The 24,549-nt window shown below is 50.6% G+C and overlaps 1 protein-coding gene across 1 annotated transcript in view; it reads left to right on the top strand.

Annotated features, from left to right (window-relative positions):
• The window catches only part of ABCA13 (ATP binding cassette subfamily A member 13), a 315,259-nt gene that overhangs the window by 81,523 nt on the left and 209,187 nt on the right, over positions 1–24,549 (top strand). Inside the window, exons 19-24 of the mRNA XM_088018679.1 lie at positions 3,233–3,409; positions 5,009–5,315; positions 17,944–18,058; positions 19,293–19,622; positions 21,440–21,509; positions 22,021–22,152. Of these exons, the coding sequence (XP_087874805.1) occupies positions 3,233–3,409; positions 5,009–5,315; positions 17,944–18,058; positions 19,293–19,622; positions 21,440–21,509; positions 22,021–22,152 (1,131 nt within the window). The remainder of the gene's footprint in view (positions 1–3,232; positions 3,410–5,008; positions 5,316–17,943; positions 18,059–19,292; positions 19,623–21,439; positions 21,510–22,020; positions 22,153–24,549) is intronic.

Genomic DNA, 24,549 nt, shown 5'->3' on the forward strand with positions numbered 1-24,549 from the left:
CTGTCTTCTCCCTGCATACATCCCTCAGCCGCCCTCCATCGGGTTCTGTGGGTGGGAACGCCTGAGAAGCGCTACATGGCTCTGCTCGGCTGAGCTGCCACCAGGGTGACTCTGATCGGAGTCACCAGGGTGAGCGGACATGGAAAGATGCAGAATCTCTGGCCTCAGCTCTGCCTGCATCGGCCGAACCAAGTCAGCTGTGCAGAGCCTGGCATCTGTGTCTCTACAGCAGAGAAACCAGGTGCTGAGCTCTTTATCTCGGTTGGCGAGGAGGTGGGGGTTGGCGATCTGGAAGTCTGCCCACCAGGCAGAGCGTCGCTCCGATCCTGTGGTGTCATCTGAGCCAATATCTGATAAGCCGATATCTGATAGGATAGGGCAGCACATTCCGTCTGTGCCTCTACTGGAGATCGACTTTCTCTAATATATTAATAACCACAGTATTAGGACACACTGATTGAGTGCTCAGCATGCCCCGGACACCATGAGCGCCAGAAGTCTTGGCCGCATTATTTCATGTAATCTTTAGAAAAATACCACGGAGCAGATTATCATCATCCCTGTGCCATAAGGAAGAAATGTAGGGTGTCAGGGCTAAACAGACACAGCTGCCCCCCAGGAAGCAGGGGGGTACCCCCCATTTGACCCTTGACCGCGAGGCCCCGTATACTGCACCCCACCAGTAGGCTTGCTGTGTCTCCGTCTCCACAGCAGAAGTGGTCTGATCCGAGAGACTCTCTTTAAGCCAAACCCCCGTGGCCTCTGGTTCAGCGGAGAGGGACCGGGGCCCCGTGGAGGCAGCCTCTGTGTCTCGGCCTGGGATCTAGAAACGGCAGAGTAACAGACCCTGCTTTGAGAAGCAGTGAGTGATGGAGGTCGAGGAGCAGCTCAGGTAGCTGGGGGATCATGCTCACGCCACCTTCTCCCCGTTGTTCGGAGTCTTACTGTTTCAGCCATCTGGATGGGGTCGATGAAACAAGTTCTCTCCTCGCCACGGAAAGAGTGGAGGCCTGGACACCTTAATGGGTTTTTCCGTTGTGCCTCATGATGACAGGGACAGACCTTGATGTAGCTCCTCATTCATCTCTGGCCTTTCAGAGACAGGTCGATGCCGAGCGGGCACAGCCCAGGCTTGATCTAGAAAGTAGGAAGCCAGGAGGAGAGAGAGGAGCAGGCAGACCAGCAAGGGAGGGAGGCGAGAAGGCAGAGGCAGCCCCCGGGGTGCTGGGGCACCCCGCGAATGGGCCCGGGGGGAAGGCCAGCTGTCATCTGGGGGGCTGGAGCATGGGGGACCTCGAGAAGTGGGTGAGGGCCAGTGGGGCGCGCCGTCCCTGCACAGAGGACAAGCAAGCGGGTCAGGTCATTATCTGCTCCCCCAGGATGGACAGCAAATGACACGGCCCACAGGCAAGAGGCTGTGTGGGACCAGGGAAGGAGAGGAATAAGTCTAGGACCCCGGGAACCAGGAACCCATAGGGCGCTTCGGAACAGGACCCCGGGGGGCGGTGCTCACTCTGGATTGCGGTGTGTGCCTGCCAGAATGTGGGCTCGGGAGCACGGTGGCTGGCAGCCCTCGTCCCACGGGTGTGTGCTTACCCTCAGTGCAGCAGGCGGCTGAGCACCCACGGAGGCTCCCCGGGTGCCCTGGCATCACACAGTCCTCCTGAATAACCAGTAGGGTTTGCTGCATAGTGAATAGACTTCACTCCTTTAAGAGCAAAATAACACTTAACTAGAATGTGGGCCACTCAGCCTGTGCTGAAAAGCATGCGATGTACTTCCGTTGTAAAGCCTGAAAATCATATACAACTGATGCTCTTTCCCGGAAGCTTCTCATCAAGCTTCTGTTTCTTGATGTTTCCCCGTGGCTGGTTCTGTTCAGTCTGATAGATCTGGGGTTGGGTGGGGGCTCGTTTTAGCTCGTCCTTTGAGGGATGCTTTTGGAGAGGATGCTGTGGTCGGAAGCCGGTGTCCATCTGCTCAGGGATCGTCCCTGTGGAAGTGGGTCCTGTGGTTGAGGGAAGGGCCGCTAGGGCGTCTAAGAGCTGCCCCTTTACTGTCCTATGTCTATGCGGTTTTATGATTCACTGTGTGTTTTTGTGTGTGTCATAGGTGTGTAAAAACATGTCAGTATGTTTCCATGTGCATTCACCCCTTCTTGGTTGAGTCTTTCTGTTCTTTATGAAGTCCCAAGCAATCTAGTCTCTGGGGGTTTCCGAAGGGGGCGCGAGGCCGGGGTGGGGACAGGGTGGCGTGCCCCAGTGGACACAAGCACATTGCCCCAGCCCATGGTGATGCCGTGACATCAGCGACCCTGGCGGGTCTGATGGTGTCTCCCTATCATCCTGAGCATGCTGAGCACGTCTGTAATTGCTTCCCTCCCTGGGCTAGGTTCTCGCGTTCTTCCCACGCCGCCCTACTCTGCGTCGTTTGGTTTTCCCATGTCTTTCTGACCTGTGGTCCAGCTCCTCCCTGAAGCCAGAGCTCATGTACCGAGTCCTCCCCTGTGTTCTGCCCTGACGAATGTGCCCGCTTTACTCCCTGGCTCTGTTTCCATTTCAAATGCTCAAACCTGGGCAGAGTGCACGAGCATCGGATTTCCTCGGTGGCAATACTCCTTGATCCCGGATCCCTGTTTCTGCAAAGTTAATGTGACAAAGTGAGCGGCTTTCACCAAATGCCTGCTGTGATGGTGAAGGCATGTTTTCTGGAATTCCTTGGCACCAGGTTGGAACACTAATGTGTTTTTTTTTTTTTTTTTTTTTTTTTGCTGGGTTCTGTGTGGGAGGCCTTCCGTGCTGCTCGGAGGCTTTTGCCCAGGGATGCTTCTGTGCATCGCCTGCCGCCCAGCATCCCTGGGCCGCATGCTCACCATCTGTGCTTCCACGACTTCTCATTCCCATGGAAGGATCAGCATCACGGGACTGCATTCAAAGAGCAGAGTTGGGGTACCTGGCTGACTCAGTCGGTGGAGTTTGAGATTCTTGATCTCGGGGTCATGAATTCAAGCCCCACCTTGGGCGTGGAGCCTACTTAAAACGAACAAAACAAAACAAAGCAAACAACAACAACAAAAAACCCAAAACCAAAACCAAAACTCAAAAGGCAGAGTTGATACTCAGCCAATAGGTAGCACGTTTTTCATATGAACAAAGTGTGACTCACGAAGGGACTTTTTTTCTCCCTGGGGTGAGATCAGGTTGTGACATCCTGTCCCGTTTTCTGTCCTCAGGGAGGAAGCTGGACAAGCTGTTTGCTCACGGGGGCGCCAGACGCATACTCTTCCTCGGCCGCATCTTGGTCAACCTCTCCTCCTGCGTGGTGCTGAACCGTTTCCAGGCGCTGGATTCTGTCACCAGCCTGGAGTCGAAAGCCCATGAGCTCATGCGGCAGAACAGCTTTTTGGCCAGTAAGTATTCTGTGAGAACATATGCTCCTGTCGGCACGGGCTCCGGCGGGTTTGCCATCTTGCATGTTTCTCCCCAAACGTGTGTGCCAGTGGCTCCAAAAGAAGAGATGTCCTTTCCAGATAAACTGAAACGAAGCAGAAGGCCTCACCTTGAGTTGGTGAGTTGTGGCTGTCCGCGTCTCAGATCCTGGGCCCCAGGCCATTCACAGCATCTGTTTTTACTAGTTTATGGTGTTGTTTTACCGTTAAATCTCACATGATAAAATTATATCTTTCCCGATTACAGTTATGCTCTGACTCCGCCATCACTTTGACTTTTATCATAGTATCTTGACATCCTGGGGGCGAGGGAAGGGGGGAGACAACAGCCAGTTCGACTTCATTCATTCATGCCCATTCGTTCAGGGTACACGTGATGCGTTCTCATGTCTTGAATGGACATCGCATTATTTTTTTTAAATAATGCTGAGGGCTGCCATGACACAGGACCACAGACCGTGTGGCTTCAATGACAGAAATCTATTTTCTCTTGGTTCTGGCCAGACGTCTGAGATCCAGGGTTCAGCAGTGCGGGCTCTTTCTGAGGCTGTGAGGGGTACGCGCTCCAGCCTCCCCTTGGCGTGTCGACGGCTGCCTTCTCCTGGGTCTCTTATGGTGTTTGCATGTATATCTTATGTGCATGTTGGGTCCACATTTCCCCTGTTTGAGGGCAGCAGTCCTGCTGGACGACAGCTTGCCCTAAGGACCTCCTTCTCCATTGACTACCTCTGTGAGGACACTGTCTCCAAGTGAGCTCACATTCTGTTCTGCTGGGGGTTAGGACTTGCCCATGTGAACCTCGGGAGTGTCCCGTTCTACCCCAACAGACATTGTGTATGAAATTCAGAGAATTCATGTGCCAGAACTGAGTCCCTGTGTTCACATTTTGAATGATCGTTATATGGAGCGAATGAATCACTGAACATTATATCAAAAATTAATGAGGTACTGTATGTTGGCTAATCAAATTTAAGTTAAAAAAAAAACAAAAACAAAAACGACCGATCGATAACCCCAAAGACACCAATTCCTTGTTGGAAGGTGAAATCTAGCTGACCCGCAGTACATCAGTATGACGTGACAACTCTATGCCCCGCCTTGCTCACCGCGGGTGGAGAGCGACCGTCTGTCGCCATACCGTTGACCACCTCCCTGTGCTGTCCCTTTCATCACCTGACCTCCTCCCTCCACGACCACAAGCCTCCGCACACCTCCCATGCCTCATTCTCGCGGATGCATCTGTAATCCCAGAAAAGGAAAGCCCGATTGTTTGAGCAGCCTGGGGTCATTTCTCGAGCCCTAGAAAAACGCAAAAGAAATCATTGCGGTAACAGATTTTTTGGTACAGATTGTTTTGTTGTAAGTAATTGATGACACGCAGTATGGGTTTATATACCAGTACCTGCCTGTGTAACCCCGAGAGTCCGTGCTGCCTTGCCGCTTCCCCAAGAGGGGGTTGGGCTGAGTCTCACGGTCGTCCAGCTTCCCTTGTCGCGCGCTGGCTCTCGGTGAGCCACCCTCAGGGTGCGATGACCTCTGTCTTCCCTTTTCTGCTGGCAGGTGTCATATTCAACACTTCCCTGGCCAGCAGGAGCCGGAGGGCCCTGTCTCTGCAGCTGCCACCCCACGTCACCTACACCATCCGGACCAGTGTCTTATACAGCATGAGGACGGATTTGGTGAAAAACCCTTCCTGGAAGTTTCATCCTCAGAGCCTGCCAGCCAAAGGGTTCAAGTACAACTACATCTTTGTCCCTTTGCAAGACATGATCGAAAGAGCCATCATCTTGGTGCAGACCGGGCAAGAGGCCGTGGAGCTGGCTGCACAGACGCAGGCCATCCCGTACCCGTGCCACACCAGGGACCTGTGAGTAGGCACCGCACAGCCACCCCCCTGCGCGCCCACTTTATAGCGAGATGCGCTTTGCGTTTGGATCGCTGCCTTGGGGATGTCTCGGATCTTCTCTGTAGTCGCTCCAGAGAGCATTTAAGGAAGTCCTTTCCCCTGTCTAACTGCTCACGGTTGACTTTCTACGCCCGGGCCATCCAGACACAGGAATAATGGTCGAGATATGGGGTCATGCGGAACTTTAAATTTGACGCCAGACATCCGTAGCTTTAAAGACCCTTCAGAACGAGTTTGAACGGTATTCACGGGGGTTTTGCGTGTCCGACTCCAGATGTCACCCATGTGAGCTGGGAAAACGCTTCCTCTTCAGTGCAGATCTTAAAAAGTCGGCCTACTTGCAGGGAGGAGGGCCGGGGACAGTGGCTTGGGGACGTGGGGGGCAGTCTGCAAACACGTAGGGGTTCGTTGGTGACCTGGCTGGTGATGTCCTTGCAGGAGAGGAGGGATGGGCAGTTACGGGCCAGAGCCGCTGGACCACAGCACCTGGAGGAAGAGGAGCGGGGGACAGGCCAGGCGGGGCTCGCCAAGTGGAGGGCAGGGTGTGCCCGACTGGGATGTGGACCCCTGGGTGCAGTCGGGTGGTCAGCGGCCTGACAGCCACGTGGCTGAGGCGGGTGCGCTCGGCCCTGAGGGATGCTGTTCCTCAAGCACCTTGTCCCGGGCCCGGACTGGAGGCCCTGGGATGCAGGGCTGGGGAGCACAGGAGGAAAGGGCCGCAGGGGAGGTCATCAGAGGGTCCACCTGGATCCCAGGTTAGTTATGAGAGCAGGCAGCAGACGCTCGTCCTTCAGTGGGACACCTGCTCTGCGGAAGCCAGGGGACCGGGGTCATGCTTTCCTGACAGGTGTCTCGACGTCTTATCTCCTCCCTGTCTGGGCGCATGCCTTCCACACGACAGCTCAGCCGTGCGTTTTCACGCAGCAAAACGTGGTGTCACGGGGACAACTTTCCCACTGTGGCCTGAGCACTGGTTGCCCCCCGCCTGATTGTGTCCCTCTTGGGGTATCAGAGCGTGGTGGACGGAACAGAGGGTCAGAAAGACAGAGACCAGGGTGTCATTTTAACCCAGGGATTGCCTCACTATGCGGATCATCGGTACGCCCCTTCACCTCCTTCTTTGTAAAATGAAAGCATTTCTTTCCTTTCAAAGTGACGATAGTTTTCGGCTTTGAACATTTTTGGCCACGGCTCTTCTGCTCCTAAATTATTTTTCTTGGTGGCAGTAGCACCAAGAGTGGAATTTGAGAAAAGGGCTTTTTCTGGCAAAGGGTCAGGCGCAAAACTTCACAGCAGCCCACGTGCTGGGACATTGTGGGGATGAATGACCTATTTCCAGGTACTCGGAGAAATTGGCTTTTTTATGATGCATTCTTTTCCGTTGAATCTCTGGAAGATGGCATTCTGAAAGCCTCTGTCTAGCTCCAGAGCGTGCTATTGATCTTCACCCTGGAAGGGGGGCCACGGGCGTGAGGGTAGGAGAGGCAGATTCCTTCTGGTCTGGTGCGCAAGGGAGGCTGGGGGTCACCTTGCCCCCCCCCACGCAGGCTGGCTCCCAGGAGGGGGTGATGGGGTGATGGGCAGAACGGAACAGCACATATTCCTGCGAACAGCTTCACGGCGAGTTGGAGGTGGCCCGCGTGGTCCGCTTGCCTTTCGTGCTGACCGTGGTGCTCGGCTAACGGGCTTTGGGGGAGGGGAGGGACTCGAAGATGTGCCTCTTCACCCCTTGACGATAAGTTCTTGTGACTGAGACCCGTCCAGGCCTCAGGCTGGAGTGAGCCGCGTGCCGTGGCGGGATTCCGGTGTCACGGGCTTCCTTTTTCTCTTTCTGTTAGTGAAGTGTAGCTGAAGTACAGGACGGTGATTTGGCAGTGCTGTACGTCACTCAGTGCTCCCCACGTTCTGTGTCACCACCGTCTGTCCCCGTCTGTCCCCGTCTACTGTTGCAGTATTTGGCACTCTGCTATGCGTTCCGTCTCCCCGACTTACTTAGTTTATAACTGGAAGTGTGTCCGTCTCGATCTGCATCACCTATTTCGCCCATCCCCCTCTGTTCTCCCCTCTGGCAACTGCCGGTTTGTTCTCTGTAGTGACAAATCTGTTTCTGTTTTTTTTCGTGTTAGTGTCGTCTGTTTGTTTTGGTTTTTTTAGATGCCACATATAAGCAAAACACGCGGTATTTGTCGTTGTCTGTCTGATCCTGGCCCACGGATTCACTTTCACTCGTTCCCTCCTTGGGATACCGCGGCACAATTTCTCAGAAGTCTTTGTTTTACTCCTTTGAAGGAGGTGAAGAAGTATTTTCCTTTCCTGAAAGAGGCAAGCCTTGGAGGCTCTCATTGCGATATATCCTTCTTTTATTTCTAGTTTCAAAAAGTGTCCGTATCTTAAGGGCTGGGTATACCTGCAGGAGGGTGAGACTCCGTGGAGATCCCATAAGATCCTGGTGCTTGGCCACCTGAGGGATGGTTCTGAAGCCTAGTGTCGACCGCAGTGCACACGCGTGTGAGACGTTTGGTGGCTCCCTACTACTTTTGGTATGAATTATATAGTCATTAACGGACTCATTTGTTCAACTATATTTATGTATTATTTGTCGGTCTTCAGACCCGGGTGAGTCAGTGAAGGCACAGGTGAAATCCTTGCTCTCGGGCCCGAGTTCAGGGAAGCAGAGTCTACACATACAAAAAAGAAGCAGCTTGAATTGAATACTGGGAGGAGTTAAGAGCCGGAGGTGTTGGATGAAGGCAGTGAGGAGCGCCCAGAGGAATTATTAATGTGGTTAAGGTCAGCTTTGCCGGGAAGGTGACATTCACTCTGTTAAACAAGAAAAATTCAACTGGGTAAATTTAAAGATCAAATGGGCTTTATTCAGGGATTCATGAATCAGCCATTAAGCATCGTCCCATTTGGCTATTAGGAAGGAGCTCCCAGAGCTGTAGAAAGGGAAAGGCTTTTTAAAGGCAAAAGAAGAATGTTTAAAGGAGAACACATTGTTTCAGGCTAGGCTGCCCCTCCCAAGGGAATGGAAGGGGTCTCTCTGTGGCTTGCTCTCCTGCTGACCAGATAATTCCAGGTTGACTGATTAAAGGTTATGTACATGCTCAGCGGTCTGGAACTTAGGCCGAGTATGACCTCTTGGTTTGCTGACATGGGGCTCAGCACAAGTGACTCTGTTTCGGGCCTGTTGTCTCTCTTTTTAAAAAAAATTATTTATTTATTTGAGAGAGAGAGAGGGAGGAGGGGCAGAGAGAGAGGGAGAGAGAAAATCCCAAGCAGACCTCCCTCCCTCCTCCCCCTCCCTCCTCCCCCTCCCTCCTCCCCCTCCCTCCCTCCTCCCCCTCCCTCCTCCCTCCCTCCCTCCTCCCCCTCCCTCCTCCCTCCCTCCCTCCCTCCTCTCCCTCCCTCCCTCCTTCCCTCTCACCCTCCTCCTTCACTTCCTCCCTCCATGTCTTTTTCATCTAAAATCAGCCAGCAGCCCCTGGAACTGATGTTTTGAGGGGCTGATGCTGGGAAACGGTCCCCTGGGACGGCAGACTTGGGTGTGAGCAGGATGCAGTGCAATTTAAGGTTCCTTTCAGCCCCGAGATTCCGGGGTGGTTATCACCGGACAATTTACGATGGGAGCTCCCTGCGGACTTGGTGAATACAAAGAATGTCAAATGTTAATTCATTGCTCCAGAGAGTAAGGCAACTTCATAAAAAGGTTTTCAGCAAAATGAAAACCGCAGCAATACTCTAGAATTGTTTTACACACAAAAAGAAGGTTTCCTTGAAATCAGCCTACTCTCTCCTGGTCGGGGGGCTATTAGGCTCCAGCAGACTCCCCGCTGAGCAGGGAGCCGGACCCAGGGTTCCATCCCAGGACCCTGAGATCATGACCTGAGCCAAAGGCATATGTTCACCCGTCTGAGCTACCCAGGCGCCCCAGAAATGCAGCTTTATATCCTTTCTCGTGACCCTCATAGTCCGCATGGACTCACCTCCCTGCCGGCCAGAGAGGTGTTTTGTTAAAACCCCAGGTCATGGTTTATCCAATTTCCCCGACTCTTTCCTGTCACCGGCAGCCACAATCATGCTTCTCCGAAAACTGTCGCACATTTTCCCACACACCTCGTTCAGCCTTTGAGAACCTGGTAAGAGAAACACAGCCGAAGAAATCGAGGCTGGGATGGGTCACGTTATTCCCCCCCCCGCAAGGTGTCCTGACTTCTGAATGCCCTTCACGCCCCCAGGGAACTAATAATTGCCACTTAATGTTTGCAAAACTTTTGTGTGGGAGCAGGCGTACCCCCTTGGTCACTCAGCTGCCACTTCACTCCGTCCTCTGTGAACGTCTGACTTACATGTTCTTCCGTTTTCCTCAGAGCTCTGGGTTCAGCTGGAGTGTGCAGGTGTCCCGAGGGCTGGGTCTGTTTAGTGCCTGGGGACAACGAAGCTAATTGTCTCCTAATCAAGGGAGGGGTTCAGTGCCAGGAGGAGTGGTGCCAGCCAGATTCCCCAACGTCCTCGTGTAGAAACGGGGTGTGTTTCTTCCTCTGGGGAGGGGGAGGGACTGTAGGTTGAATCAATCACCAATGACCAATGACTTAGTACAGCCTGCCCATGTCCTGAAGCCTCCATAAGATCCCAAAGGGACAGGGGCCCGAGAGTTCCCAGGTTGGTGAGCAGGCGGAGATGTGGGGACCATGGGCCCTGGGTGGGGGGCATGGGAGCCCCACGTCCCCTCCCCAGGCCCCGCCCCAGACAGGTCTTCTGTCTGTTCCTGAGTTAACCCTCTTATAACAAACTGGTGATCTAGGGAGTAAACCGTCTCCCTGAGTTCTGTGAGCAGCTCCAGCGGCCTCGTCAAACCCAGGCAGGGGCCCTGGGAACCTATGATTTATCACGTTAAAAAACAAAATTCAACAGAGTACATTGGAAGATCCAGTTGGCTCTATGAAGTGATTCTCGATCAGGCAGCATCCCGTGTGGCAAGGAGAGGGGAGGTCTGAGGGTGCACAAAATGGAAGGTTTTTCTAGGAAGAAAAGTGGGGCCAGCAGTTATTAGCAAAGAAAAGAAAGGATTGTTTCAGGCAAGGTCGCCTTCCCTTCGGGGAAGCACTGGGGGTCTTATTAGGTGGATCACCTTATCGTCCTCTGGGAGGAGAGGGCCTTTGTGACAGATTACCTCAATGGTGTAGATTAGAACATCCTGGATTGATGGATTTAAAATCCCACTCCGGGAGAAATTGAAATTACGGTGAAGTCTTGGTTTGCTGTCCCTGGAGGCAAGTGACTCCGCCTGGGGTCTGGGGCTTTCTTTTTAACCACAGGTCATCAGTCACTGGTGATAATCTGGATTTGGGAAGGGCATCAGGAGTGTGTGTGTGTGGGATCTCGCGGGATGAGGCCCTAAATGGGGGACATGATGCTACCTTCAGGTCGTGAGTGGTGGGATTGAGTTGCGTTGTAGGACACCAGCTAACATCTGAGAATTGCTTGGTGGTGGGGGAACCCCTGCCCTCCAAGCTGGGGTTGGGAGCTCAGACCCTTTAATAGGGGAGCTTGATGAAGAGGGTTTTTGTACTCAGAGTCTGAGTTAACAGTTCCAAAAGTCTGTTTCTTTGGCATGTTGGGTCCTGGCAGCCAGTCCGACCTTCCAGTGTTGTGATGGATGGCCTTCAGCATTTGAGACCCCCTCAGAATCTCAGACATGGAATCGTGAGGTGCTGACATGAAAAGTTGCATTTGGGGGGGCCTGTGGGGGCTCAGTCGGTTGAGCGTCTGCCTTCGGCTCAGGTCAAGATCTCAGGGTCCCGGGATCGAGCCCTGCGTTGGGCTCCCTGCTCAGCGGGGAGTCTGCTTCTCCCTTTTCCTCTGCCCCTGCTCATGCTCTCTCTGGCTCACTCTCTCTCAAATGAATAAATAAAATCTTAAAAAAAAAAAAAAAAAGAAAGGTTGCATCTGGAGTCCAGGTCCACCTCTTGCTGGTCACAGACCTGGGGCCAGTGACTTGTCACTGATGCTGGTCGGGATCCTCACAGTGATGGGGGTGCTATTGCCGGCCTGCCCGCCTCACCTGCTTGTGGGGCTCAGCACTGGTGTGCTCGTGAAAACCAGACCTGGAAAGGGGACAAGACTGGCCTGTGAGCAGCCCACACCCTTCTGGGCAGCACTCACTGCTGGGATGTTCTTCTGGGTCCCATGGTCAGAGCCAAGGTTGGGATCGCTGGTTTCCATGGTGCTGTGTTCAGAGAGGTGTGCGGGCATGTGGGGCACCTCCCTTCCCCCTGACATTCCCAAGAGTTAGCAAACTTGGAATAAGAAAGTGAAGACTGGACGTCAAATGCCCTGTCACCCACAGACACCCTTGTGCATCCCTCTGGTGCAGGCTGCGTGGGAGGACACAGCATAAATATACACCCGAGAGGTCCCCCTCCCCGGCACCCCCTCCCCTCCCAGGCACCAGTCACAGGGGCCAAAGCTATTGGGGGAAGGCAGGGGAGCATTGAGCAGGCAGGTATGGGACCTCAGCCTGCTGGCCTGGGTCTCCTGGAGGGAACAGAGAAGGAAGGGGAGGGTAAGGAGGTGGTGGTCCTTCCACCCAGCAGCTGCCTCGTGGGGTTCTGGGTTGGCATCCCACTGCGATGTGGTCTGGGGGTGCTGGAGGAAGTCAGGGCAGCAGTGCGCTGAAGCTGGGCTGATGGGGAAAGACCAGAGCGTATTTCTCTGTGGTTCGTCCCTCCTGTGTGACTTCCATGCAAGCGCTCATCACTTGTCCGCCTTTGAACTCCCTGGATGGTGCTAATAGAGGCTGGCCACAGAGAAAACACTTTTAGCGAGGGGTCGTTAGAATGTAAATCGAGCATTTGCCATCTTCAGAAAAAGCGCTGGTGACAATTAATGTTTATGAAGACCAGAATGTCCTTTTAAAGAGGCTTATATAAATAAGAGCATTTGATTTCCTGTTGGCAGACTTTTTTTTTTTTAAAGATTTTATTTATTTATTTGTCAGAGAGAGGGAGAGAGATTGAGCACGGGCAGGGGGAGCGGCAGGCAGAGGGAGAAGCAGACTCCCCACTGAGCAGGGAGCCCGATGCGGGACTCGATCCCAGGACCCTGGGATCATGACCTGAGCCGAAGGCAGACGCTTAACCGACTGAGCCACCCGGGCGTCCCATGTTTGCAGACTTTTATTGATGGTGCTTTTGTTTGGGTTCCAGAGTAGGGATGAATACATGGAAGAATCTGGAACACACTCGTTTGCTTTATTCTGTCTGGACAGTAAGGAGCAGATGGACATCCTATTCTGACCTCCCTGACTTTAATATGTTTCTTTTTTTATCGTGGGTTTTATAAGCAAATGATTATCTATCAAGAGTTGAGACAATAGAGGGGAACAAATCCTACTTCATGCCCTCTTCTTACACATCGGTGGTATTTCGTTTTGTTTTGGAGCTGTTCCTCCACGCGGTGTCATGGTGATGCGTCTTTTACATGCTTGACATCGTGAATCTTGCTAAGAGTCAAAGTGTTTGTGCTGGTTCATCTTTGGAAAAGAGTGTGTCCGGCACTTGCCACACGTGTCAGGCACAGTGGTTGCCCGGCGTTCGCGGCCAGGAGAAAAAAATGTTCTCCTTGCCTGAGAGAGGCTTGTAGCCTGGGGGACAGGAGGACCACGGGAAGGCCAATAGCAGTGTCCCCTCCTTTGTGGAGGTCCTGGGGAGAGTGCCACAGGGCCTCATGGAACTATATTTGGACTTTATCCGTTTTCTCTGCATACTTGCAATATGAGTGTCGATGGTCTTCTTTTCCCAAGAGCTGTTTGCGTAAAGCTTCTTTTAATTTCCAAGTGGAAAGTCTCAGGAATTTCCAAAGTTACTCAGTGTACTTATAGTAAGAAAAAAAAAATAAATTGAAAACTACTCCAGGAGAGCATTTTTTTCAGTCAGATTGACAAACACTCACAACTGCCTCATACGCTAACTGCCAACTCCTGTGGATGCATCCTAATTTTTACATTGCCCTCAGAAAACGTCTTTATCACAACCATGTTTTGAATTAATAGCGTTTCTCTCTGTCAACCAATATATAATCTACTCTTGTGAATGATTTATGGGAACTTGGAAAGAATTTTTAATTTCCTGTCTTGGGAGTATAGAATTGGATCTATATTCCTTTTGTTATTTAGGAATTCTCTTTCCTTAAAGTGCAAACTTTCCTTTGTCCTAGACTAAGGCAGATAAATCATGGTCCCCCTGCTACTTGATTGTCCCTCTCCCTTCTCCTGTGCTGTTGGCCTTTGAATGCCGTGCACAGATCTTCTGAGCCCCGTGTGTACACGTAAGTCTACCTTGTATGAAAGTAACTTGATGATCGCTGCTTTTTTTCCTTCCTTTCTCCCTCCCGTTTTCTCTCTCTCTCTCCCCCTACATCTCTGTATTCCCATTTGCTTGATGTACCTTTGCCCTTAAACTTTTCTGAAATGTTTTGTTTCAGGTGAGTCCCTTGTATGTCTCATATACCTTCTTATTGAGGCAAGGTTAGGTGTATAATGGCATGAATTGAAGTTTCGTGTATATAGGTTCTTAGTTAAGTATTTTTCTATACTTATGATTTTGCTTTTAAACTCATATTTAAGGGCACCTGGGTGGCTCAGTCCATTTAGGTGTCTGCATTTGGCTCAGGTCATGATCTCGGGGTCCTGGGATCGAGTCCTGAATCAGGCTCCCTGCTGAGCCGAGGGCCTGCTTCTCCCTCTCCTTCTGCCCCTCCCCCACTTATTCTCTCTCTCTCTCTCTCTCAAATAAAGAAATAAAATCTTTAAAAAACCCCATATTTAACAATGCTTTATTGTTATGCTGGTGATTATCTTATAATTGCAACTTCATATAAATAATTTCAACCCTTTATATTTGTTTTTACCATGCAAAAAAACCCAAAGTAATTTCTCTTCTTCCATCATTAAATTTTCTTCTCCATCATGCAGTTTTGGTTGATATTATCTCAATGTCTTCTCTTGTACCATGAAAGATGCCTATGCTTATAGTCTACGTTTGTGAATGTTGAACAAATAGCCTCTTATTTTGACATTCGCCAACTTATTCTTTCTATCTGATTTATTTCCCCTAACCTTTCAATTTTTGTTTGTTGTATCATTTCTACATTTCAGGGAACATAACATTTCCAGTCTGTCTTGTCATCTGATCTTCCATTTTTGTTTTAGTCTTACTTTTCCTGGAACACAGGTTCCTTGCTTATCATTTTCTTACACTGTAATTTACCGGTCATCCTTGGGTGGGCTAAAATTTGTCTTCTAGTAATTTCCTTAAGGTGATTGTATGAGATAATACAACCTGAGTTCTTATGTGCTTAAAACTCTTTGCAGCATTTATATGTGAGAAGATGGATATGGATGCATATGGATGGATATGAAATCCTTGACTCAGTATTTCCTCAAGTATCTTGTAGAAATGACTCCATTATCTTTGGCCTTAAATGTGATTATGGAGCAATCTGAGGCCACTTGGATATTTTCCCGCTTTTATTTGACCTGGTAATTTTGGAAGGTTGCTAGTGACTTGAAAATTCAATAAATTTAACGGGATACATTTCATTGTTGACCATTCTAGAATAATTGTCCATGGCAGAAGGTAAGACCTTTCAATGTGTAGATTCCAGTTTTCTTGCATGGAAACTTTTGATGGGTTCCAGCATTACCAATTTATTATCTTCCAGCTTGGTTTTTCTGGTTTTTCTTCTTTGGGACTTGGTTCTTCTTCTTCAGGGACTTCAATTGCATGGATTTCTTTTCCCTGCATTTCTTATCCATAAAATTTCCTCAATTAAAAAAAAATACCTTTTTCTTTATTTCTGTTTCTTTTAGTTGTGTTTCTTATGTCAATTTTTAATGTCCCGTGCCACTTTTTGTGCAATATCAGTTTGACTTGCGCTTCTTCTAATTATATCTTCATTTGTCTGATGGCTACTCTTTCCCTTCTATTTCTTTCTAGGTTCTCCCAGTTCACATTTCCTATCTTCTTGCTCAAGCCATGTATTCCAACTTCTCATCCCATGCAGTTTCTCCCAGGTGGCCTCATTCAGCCATGTACGTGCAGGGCTTCTGGATGTTCTCTGCGATCTGGGGTAGTGGCTGCAGGAACTCCAGAGTTGGGTTCATTCACGTGCAAGCCTGTCATGACTTTCTCCTTTATGAAGGTGCGGCTGGGGGGAGTGGTCCCTAGGACACGCACATCATGGCCCCAGACACACATAGAATCCCGACCCAACGTGACTTCCAGGCAGTAACTCAGATGGAATCTTAACATAATATTTGTGTGGGATACTTATTGGCTCTTCTGTCAGGCTCCAGTTGCTGGAAGAACAGAGTTTAATAGCCATCAATGCCAGTGCCCTTTTTATTGTTTTTTAAAGATTTTATTTATTTGAGAGAGAGCGTGCGAGAGCACAAGCCGGGGCTGGGGCGGGGAAGGGAGAGGGAAAAGCAGGCTCCCTGCTGAGCAGGGACACTGACACGGAGCTTGATCCCAGGACCCTGATTATGACCTGAGCCGATGGCAGATGCTTCACCGACTGAGCCACCCAGGCTCCCAGTTCCAGTGCTTTTAAGTAAAAAAGACATTGTTCGTGAACGCATAGACAAACTCTTTTCAAACCCTTCCCATCCCCCAGATAAGCTCTGTATTAGACGTTTTTAACTTTATAAGTGATCCAAGAGTCATTTTTTGCTGTAAATTGGGTTAGTCTGGGAGAAGAGATGTTGCTTGTGAGATGTGCAGGTTTATATAGGATTTGACACTTTCCCTTCATAGCCTTCTACTTGCCCTGGACACTATAAAAAACAAGGACCAAAAAGCCTCAGAAAAATCACAACGCTGAGTAGCATATGAGTTAACTACCTAGCGTCTCTGGATAGCATTGGCGTTAACAGATATTGAGCTTTAAAACGCGATTCACCAAGTTGATGGCTCATTATTACCATCTCAGGCTGAAAAATGAACAAAAACAAAGACGTTAACCCACCCTCCCCCTCTTTTTTTACTCATTCGCAGTTTCCTTAACAGGTAGTTGGTTTCTAATATGTGGATGGCCTTTGCCAAGCAGAGGAGGTACAGAGGGAGGCCTTACCATCCAGTGGGAAGGGCAGATGGTCCGCACTGCGGTTAACACTCTGAAGGGGAGGTCTGGGGGCTGTTGCAACAGGGGCGCAGCGAGATGGTTCTGTCTCCAGGTCGGCATCTTTGCCTTGTCTTTTCTACACTGCTGCACATCTGCTTTGGCCTTCCCACTCCTTCTTCATGGGCTTTGCCACCTTCACTTCTCTGTCTACACCGCATTCAGTGGTCGTTTTAAAAACCGTACACTTGATAGGTCCCCTCCCCATTTCCCTCTCCCCCTTCCAAAGCCCTTTTGCGGAATTCCCTTGTTCTTTGAGTAAATCCACTGTCGCCCAGACGTAGAAAATCCTTGCAGGATCTGACCCAGCTGACGCGTGACCCCATCTGCTAACCCATGCAGTCCTTGGCCACTCCAGAGCCGTGCCGCCGTGCTCCCACCTCCAGGCCTTGCACTTGCTGCCCCTCGGCCTGGAGCCATCTCCCTCCAGATCCCTGCGAGTCCTGCGGGACTCATTTCCTTACTTCATCTGCTCTCCGCTCTGATGCTTCTTCTACAGACAAATTGCCCAGCTACCCTGTTTGAGATAAGCATCCCTTCCCACTGGGGCTGAAGCTGTTCTTCCACGTGCTTGACACCACACTGCGTATCTCCTTGTCCTGGCTTGTGTCAGGTGCTTCCCTTCCCCCCCGCCGCCCCCCGAATGCAGGATCCCTTCACGACAGGACCTTTCTCTCTTCGGTTCAATCATGGGCCACCTGCCCAGTCAAATGGCTTGCCCCTCCGGGCACCCTCTGTGATGAATTAAACCACCCCATGGCTCAGGGAGCCTCCCTCCCTCTCTTTCTTTCTTAGATTTTATTTATTTATGGGAGACAGCGCGCGCGCACGGGAACAGGGGAGCGGCGAGGGGCAGAGGGAGAGGGACAAGCAGACTCCTTGATGGAGCCCGACGCGGGGCTCGATCTCACGTCCCTGAGATCATGACCTCAGCCAAAACCAAGAGTCAGACGCTTAACTGACTGAGCCACCCAGGTGCGCCGCAACAGGGAGACTTTCAACGGGCACTTTTCAGGCATCTTGTAAGGCAATAATCTGTGGTCAACTGAGATCATGCATTGAAGATACACAGTGGTCCCAACTAAGTGGGGGAGGTTGTAGGCATGAATGAATGGCCTGTGTCCTTCTCGCCACCTGCTCTGCCTAGGAAGGTGTCCGCAGTGATTGGGGGTGGGGGACAGTGGCCGCTCAAGGGACCTCCAGCCAGAGCGTCTCCCTCGTGAGTTCGCGTGCCTACTAAATCAGGACACCGGCCAGCCATCCCGTTGAAATGGACGAATGAGATGTTGTTCCTTAAAAGGGTTTGTCACTTGTAAGGACAACGTGAAAACGCGTGCACGCGTGAGCCGGAATCTGAGTAGAACCACTCTCCTTGCCCTTGGGTGTTGACGGGAATATTTCCTTGCAGATTTCTGAACAATGTCGGCTTCTTTTTCCCTCTGATAATGATGCTGACGTGGATGGTGTCTGTGGCCGCCATGGTCCGAAAGCTGGTTTACGAGCGAGAGATCCAGATAGAAGAGGTAATCAGCTGAGTGCTTGCCTGGGGGACCAACAGGGGCCGCGGGGGCCTTTGGAGCCGAATTCTGTCCCATAACACCCCCGGACTCAGTTTTGCCTGTTCTCCTCTCTGCCGGGGTTCCCGTGCACAGCCGGGAGGGGGCCCCGGGGGGAAAGCATTTCACGTTGAAGCCTGACGCCCTGCCAGGTTAACAGGTGTTTCCTGTGGGGATGGAAGGAAGCCCAAGGTCTGGCATGCCAGGTTCAAAGACGGGGGCCAGCATTGCCCATCAGCAATTCTTCTACAACCTGAAAAGACCTAAGGGCGGACTTCCCACCTTGATTTATGGTTAGATGGCTTCACGGCCGCCTTGCTGTTTTTGCTTTAATATCGTTAAAACCGGATACTATCAAAACTGCTGTTAAGAGTGAAAGTTCCTGAAAGTACCCGGTGAAGGCTGGCCTCCGTGGAGGATGGGTGCACGTTACCCCCTTGCCTCCTATTAACTGAGGTGAAGGAGCGGCGAGGTCAAGTGCCGTGTTCACCTTTAGTTCTGACTGGGACTTGCACTGCTGTTTCCCACGTCATTCACCTATTTAGAACGGATGTTTTCCTGCATTTCTGTGTTTCCTCCCCATCCAGCGGGGCCCCTGGACGTGGGGACTGGGGACCGGGGGCCGGTCATGCTGAATTGGTCTCCTTTTACCAGTGACCAGCCCCACCCTCCAAGATACCCCGATGTTATAGACAGAAGACAGGAGGTTTAACGGATGCATTAATTTTGTTGTTATTACTTTAAGCTGAGTGGTTTTGCAAAATGCATTCTAACACTCACACGAGAGACGCCCAACTCGAACAGCTTAAGGCCCAGTATCTCCCCCTCCCTTTGTTTTCCTGTTTGTCCTCATTAAACCAAACCAACACAACCAAAATGATGGAAGATTAAAAAAGAAGGAAAACAACTAAAAACACCAAAATGTAAAAAGGAGGAAAGAAACAAAACCAGCAAAGTCCAAATGGATAAGGGAGCACCTGGGAGCTGGGGTCTGCCCCGGCCCTTCCGCTGTGTGGGCTCACGGCTGTGACCTCCCCAGGGGAGCGTTCGCTAGAACGGATGCTGGGCTCTGGGGTCTGTGCGGGGCTGATTTCCACGCTGGCCCCAACATGGAAGTTTCGAGTGCCACCTCTCTCCCATGATCTGATCTGTTCTTTCTCAAGGATCCGGGTGATAACTCTGCATTTCGTTCTTTTGACAGTACATGAGGATGATGGGAGTGCACCCCACCATTTTCTTCCTGGCCTGGTTCCTGGAGAACATGGCCATGTTGGCCTTAAGCAGCGCCGCCCTGGCCGTCATTCTCAAAGTGAGCGGCATCTTCGCGCACAGCAATGCCTGTATCATTTTCCTGTTTCTCCTGGATTTTGGGGTGTCGGTCATCATGATGAGTTACTTCTTGAGTGTGTTTTTCAGTCAAGCGAACACAGCCGCCCTCTGTACCAGCCTGGTGTATATGATCAACTTTCTGCCCTATATCGTGCTGTTGGTTCTCCATAACCAACTGAGTGTTGTCGTTCAGACGCTTCTGGTAAGTGGGGTGTCTTTTCTTTCTTTTTTCAAACTGCTGTATCTACCCAACCAATCAGTCATGACATCCATCCATCGGTCTGTCATTTTCAGATCTAGGTGGGCTTCCTGATACCAGCCTCTCTTTATTCGGCTCCCAGAGGCAGACCTTGCAGCTGCCATTGATTGGCATTGCAGTGATTTTGCTAGAAGGCAGCCTGTGAAGAATTGGCGCTTTTCACGTAATGGGGACTCTCCTCTGGAGACTTTTTGGAAATCGGTCGCACCCCAAAGGCAGCGTAGGACCTCCGTGTCTCTTTGTTTCCTGAATGGAAAGAGATAGCTTTCCAAAGCTATTCTAGCAGTAAAAATTAAGCATTTTTCTTGAAGCATCAGGAATGACCTCACATTAAGTGGAAAGATCCCTCCGTTAGCGATGTCGGAATCATTCATCCGTTTAAAGTGCACCTCCCGAAAAAGTACAAGAATTCTGTTAGGTGTGCGATGTGAAATACATAAAAGAGGCACACTCATTCCTTCTTGGATGAGAAGTGCCTGGCGGGCGCAGGGAACTCTGTCCACAGGGAAGGGACGAGTGCGTGGCTGAGGACGGTCCACTCCAGAGAGCCAGCCCCAGATCTCTCTTCCCCACCCCCCCACAGGTCAGGCCAGGTTCCCCAACTGCAGTGTGTTGGGAGGTGTGACTGGAGCCACCAAGGGAGAATTTGGAAGGTGTCAAGGAGGGGTAGAATCTCAGGGCTCCTCCGGGGCACTTGAAGGCCCTCAGAGGTTACCTGTCCCTGAACAGCGTCATGACGGCTGATGGACCCTTGCCTGTTGGGACGGTGTCACTTTCTCTGCTCACTTGGAGCCTCAGGGTAGAATTCCTCTGTGAAGGCCACGTTATTTTTCTCCAGCATCCATAAAGCTCCATGGTTCCTACTGGCCATGGACACACAGCACGATGAAGAAATGCCACCTTGAATCAGGATTTTAATCCATTGATAGGTGCTCACCAGTTCCAGCTAGCTGATGTCACACCTGCAATAATTCGGAACCAATAATTTTGGGTTAGTGTTCATTAGCTGTTTCCAGAATCATTAAAACTCCTGGGATCCCTTACCTCCCTTCCACGCCCCCATACTCCTTCCAGGTAGGAAAAGAGCCCACTGACCACCTGGCCTGGAATTTCAATTACTGTCATGTGTGTTTTTACTTCAGTCCCTCTGTTTAAATGTTCCAGCATACACCGTTGGATTTCCTTTGTGCATGTTCAAATGTTTCTTTGCCAAAAAAAGAAAAAAGAAAAAAGAAAAAATCTAACTCTGGTACACGATCTTTTTAAGTGTAAAATACATGTTCAGTGGGCTTTTTTGTGGACGTAGGACCTGTCCAGTGGAAATAAAGCAGCATTTCCCTCCAGTGGGCTCTCTCCCTAGTGCAGCATTGTGTGGATGTTCCCTCAGTCTGCCCGCAGCATGCTCCAGGGCATTCACTTAATAATAAAAAACAAGAAATCGCTCCGTTCTGTTCTCCACTGTTTTGAGTTACGCATTTCTGTATGTGGTGCATTGGGTCTATGGCATTTCAAGCATTGCAGTAAAGAGAAAGAATTCTTCTCCACATTAAAAACTAGCTTGTTATCAGGCTTTTCAGAGTGGGCTGACGTTCCGCTCCGTCTTCTGGGTTCAGATATTGAAATCACCGCCCGGAGCGATGCTTTGGCGTCGCTCGGTGGGAACACCCTGTGACTTCTCTGTTTGGATTTAGTGCCGTGGGTTTTCTGGGCTCTCCATCAAGCACTAACGTGCTATTTCTCTCTCCATCCCCCATGGGCAGTGCCTGCTCTCCACCACCGCCTTTGGACAAGGAGTGTTTTTCATCACCTTCCTGGAAGGGCAAGAAACAGGTAAGGAAGGGGAGGCTTTTGTAAAACGAGACCCAGTGATTCAGGTTTTTAGGCATTTCCAGTTGGTCCTGTTGCAAGCGCTGGAGGAGAAGGTCTTTATTACCAGTGGAACGTTTGGATTGAGACGCTGGCGTTTGCCTCAGCTGATGTGAATACCCCCCACGACCCAGTTGCCCTGGATAGATGCATTTTGGTGAGGCAACAAATCGAGATAGAAGTAAATCAACACTAACACACACACACACACACATACACACACACACACACAAAATCTTACATGTTAGATATTCAAATGTGGTTAAAGCCACTCCACCTGATTTCCTTGAAATCCACGTGAGATTAAGCAGGTTCCCAATTCATTTGAGGAATTGTGATCCGCGGGGATGACCTGCCTTTTGTCTCGGCTGCGTTCACCTTTGCTTTGAGGTTCTAGAACGCACGAACTCACTCACCTGAATCTGCCCTGAGCGAGGGTGCGCGGTTCTGACTCTGACCTTTTTCTTCCTTCCAGGGGTTCAGTGGAGTAACATGTACCAGCCTCCGGAACAAATGGGCATGACATTTGGCTGGGTTTGCTGGATGATTCTCTTTGATTCAGGCCTTTATTTTTTATGTGGATGGTACTTGAGCAACTTGATTCCTGGTAAGAATTCTGCACGGTAAGAGATGCCCCAAATAAGCTAAAAACACAGTTTAAAGCAATATACATGAATATTAGAAGAATAAGTAATTATTCTAAATTTAAATGAGACCTCAGAGAGGGCGTTCGTAGGATGTGTTTTAGAGGGAGGTGTGAATGTTTGGTGAAGGTGAAGAAGAGATGGGCTGCCTGAGTCCTGAATGAAATGGTAAAGGCCACCCGAGGATAGAACGGAAGTGCCTCCATCCTGACGGACCCCGCAACCCCCCCCGCAACCCGGCCACCAGGCGGCTTCCCAAGTAGGTTTCTGTCAAAGAACAGGGAAGACCTAGGGTCACGGTTCTCAGGATCAGGGATGTGGTGAGTGAGGGCAGGAGAGCCTGGGGGCACGTGCTTCCTTGGCCCCACGGGGACCAGGTCGGGCAGGAGTCGGAGGCGGTGTGGAGCAGGAGTGGAGAGATCTTTCTCTCTGCCGGGTCAGCTGGGGACAGAACCTGGAGGAAAACCAGGCTGAGAATGAGGGGCTGTGCAGGGGGCTGGGGTCAGGTGTCACCTCCAAACCCGGAGTGTCAGCGGTGTCAAGTGTGGGATTTCTCCCATGGTGTGGCAGGTGCGTCCTGGAGGCCATGGGAAGCTGGGCCACCAACAGTAATGGTTTTCCCTGCTGGGTTCGTGGGGAAGGAGGTACGCGTACCACACGCTTGGCTCAGGCCGAAAAGAGCAGAAACAGCTTTTAAAGTTTCTTTATCTTATATTTTTAGCAGTAATGTTTTGATGATATTCTATGCCCTTACTGAAATGACTTGTGATTCTGTCTCTGTATTTTCCAAAGCACCTGGATATTTCAAGTGGCATCTAACCTTTAAAGTTAAGGACTGAGAGAGAGAGAGAGAGAGAGAAAGAGGGAGAGAGAGAGACTTAGAGAGAGAGATGTTCTAATCATACACACATTGACTATGAAAGGATACAAAGACAATCCGTCCATTCTGTTTTCAGACTTGGAACGCTCATGTGTCATTGAGGGATGAGTAAAAATCCAAATGAAAGGTGCCATTGACAAGATTATCTCACAGAAAATCAGGAACACACGGCCTTTAAGAATTAGAGAGCGCGCATAAACCTGCAATGTGTTTTATTTTGGAATTTTGGATTGCATGGTCTGGGGACTTTGAATAAAATTAAAGAAAAACTGGATTCTAGGAAATAAGAAGTTAAAAAAAAGTTAACTGAGGAATACCAAGGTGAAATAAAATCGAATGAGAAGCACTGGATATTAAAAGGCAGCTAGCCGGCATGAGGGAGGGATGTTAGAAATTACGCACGTGATGTCGATGTTAAAATGTTTGAGGAAGGGGGTCACGAGCAAAGGCATAGGGTGCTAAGTCACGGCCGGGGACGGGAGGGTGGCGGGTGTCCCCGGAATTGGGAGAGATGCAGACAGGTGGCTGCAAGGAGACAAACAGACGGGCCTCGCAGACTGATGCTCTCCCTGGTGAGGAGACACACAGACCGAGTGAAACAGAAGAGAAATGGAACAGTCATTAACCAAGGAGAGGAAAAACCGAGCTTTGCACAGTCAGGGCTCACCGCACTGAACACAACATTAAGGGACAGAGACCTACAGCTACATAAATAATGGTGATGTGTCCACAGACAAGCATAAACCCCAGCAAAGACAGGTTACCCTTGGCGGTGCAGAGATCCGCAGGAAATTTGGGCAGGAATCCAGAAGGAGCTGAGTTCTCCCCTCCTCCTTCAGGACAGGAGGCACGGTGGGAACGTTGTCCTATCTTAAAGTAAGGCATTTCCAGCGAGCGAAGCCCCGGTCCTGCTCACGTCTGCAGGTGCAGCCTGCTCCAGGACAGAGACAGAGGGGGAGATGGAGACAGAGATCCTGGGAAGGAGGGTTGATCGGCAGCTTTTGCAAGCGCGGCTGAGTCAGAACTGAAGCGGGGCAGCGGCTGAAGCTGTCAGGGGAAGCAGGTGGAGAAGGGCTTTGGGTTTGATGATGATGATGATGATGGTGGTGGGAGCCCGGGAGGCTCTCTCATGGTTGCAGTGTCTTCTCAGGGCCATCAGGGGCCGGGGCAGGTGAGGTGGGGAGGAGATCGGGGGACCGGAGAGGGAGGAGCATGTCTCAGCTGGGGCGCCCCGTGCCACGCTCAGCGTCCCCTGCAGGTGCTTGTCATGGGCGGGAATTAGATGTTGAGGTGAAGGCTCCAGCCGCTGGGGAAGGAAGCAAAACACAGCAAGACAGAGATGTCAAAACCAGGAGACAGACCAGCGTTGTTGGCAGGTCATATGCAAGAATCAGATGAAGAAAGGCAGGACCAATCGGATGACTGATCTCAAACGCACAGACGGGAAAACCACCAGCTTTGCTGTGTGTCAGCAATAAAT

The sequence above is a fragment of the Eumetopias jubatus genome, unplaced genomic scaffold (genome assembly GCF_037043125.1).
Source record: "Eumetopias jubatus isolate StellerSeaLion01/CBP00866 unplaced genomic scaffold, mEumJub1_p1.0 scaffold_14, whole genome shotgun sequence".
Taxonomy (NCBI): Eukaryota; Metazoa; Chordata; class Mammalia; order Carnivora; family Otariidae; genus Eumetopias; species Eumetopias jubatus.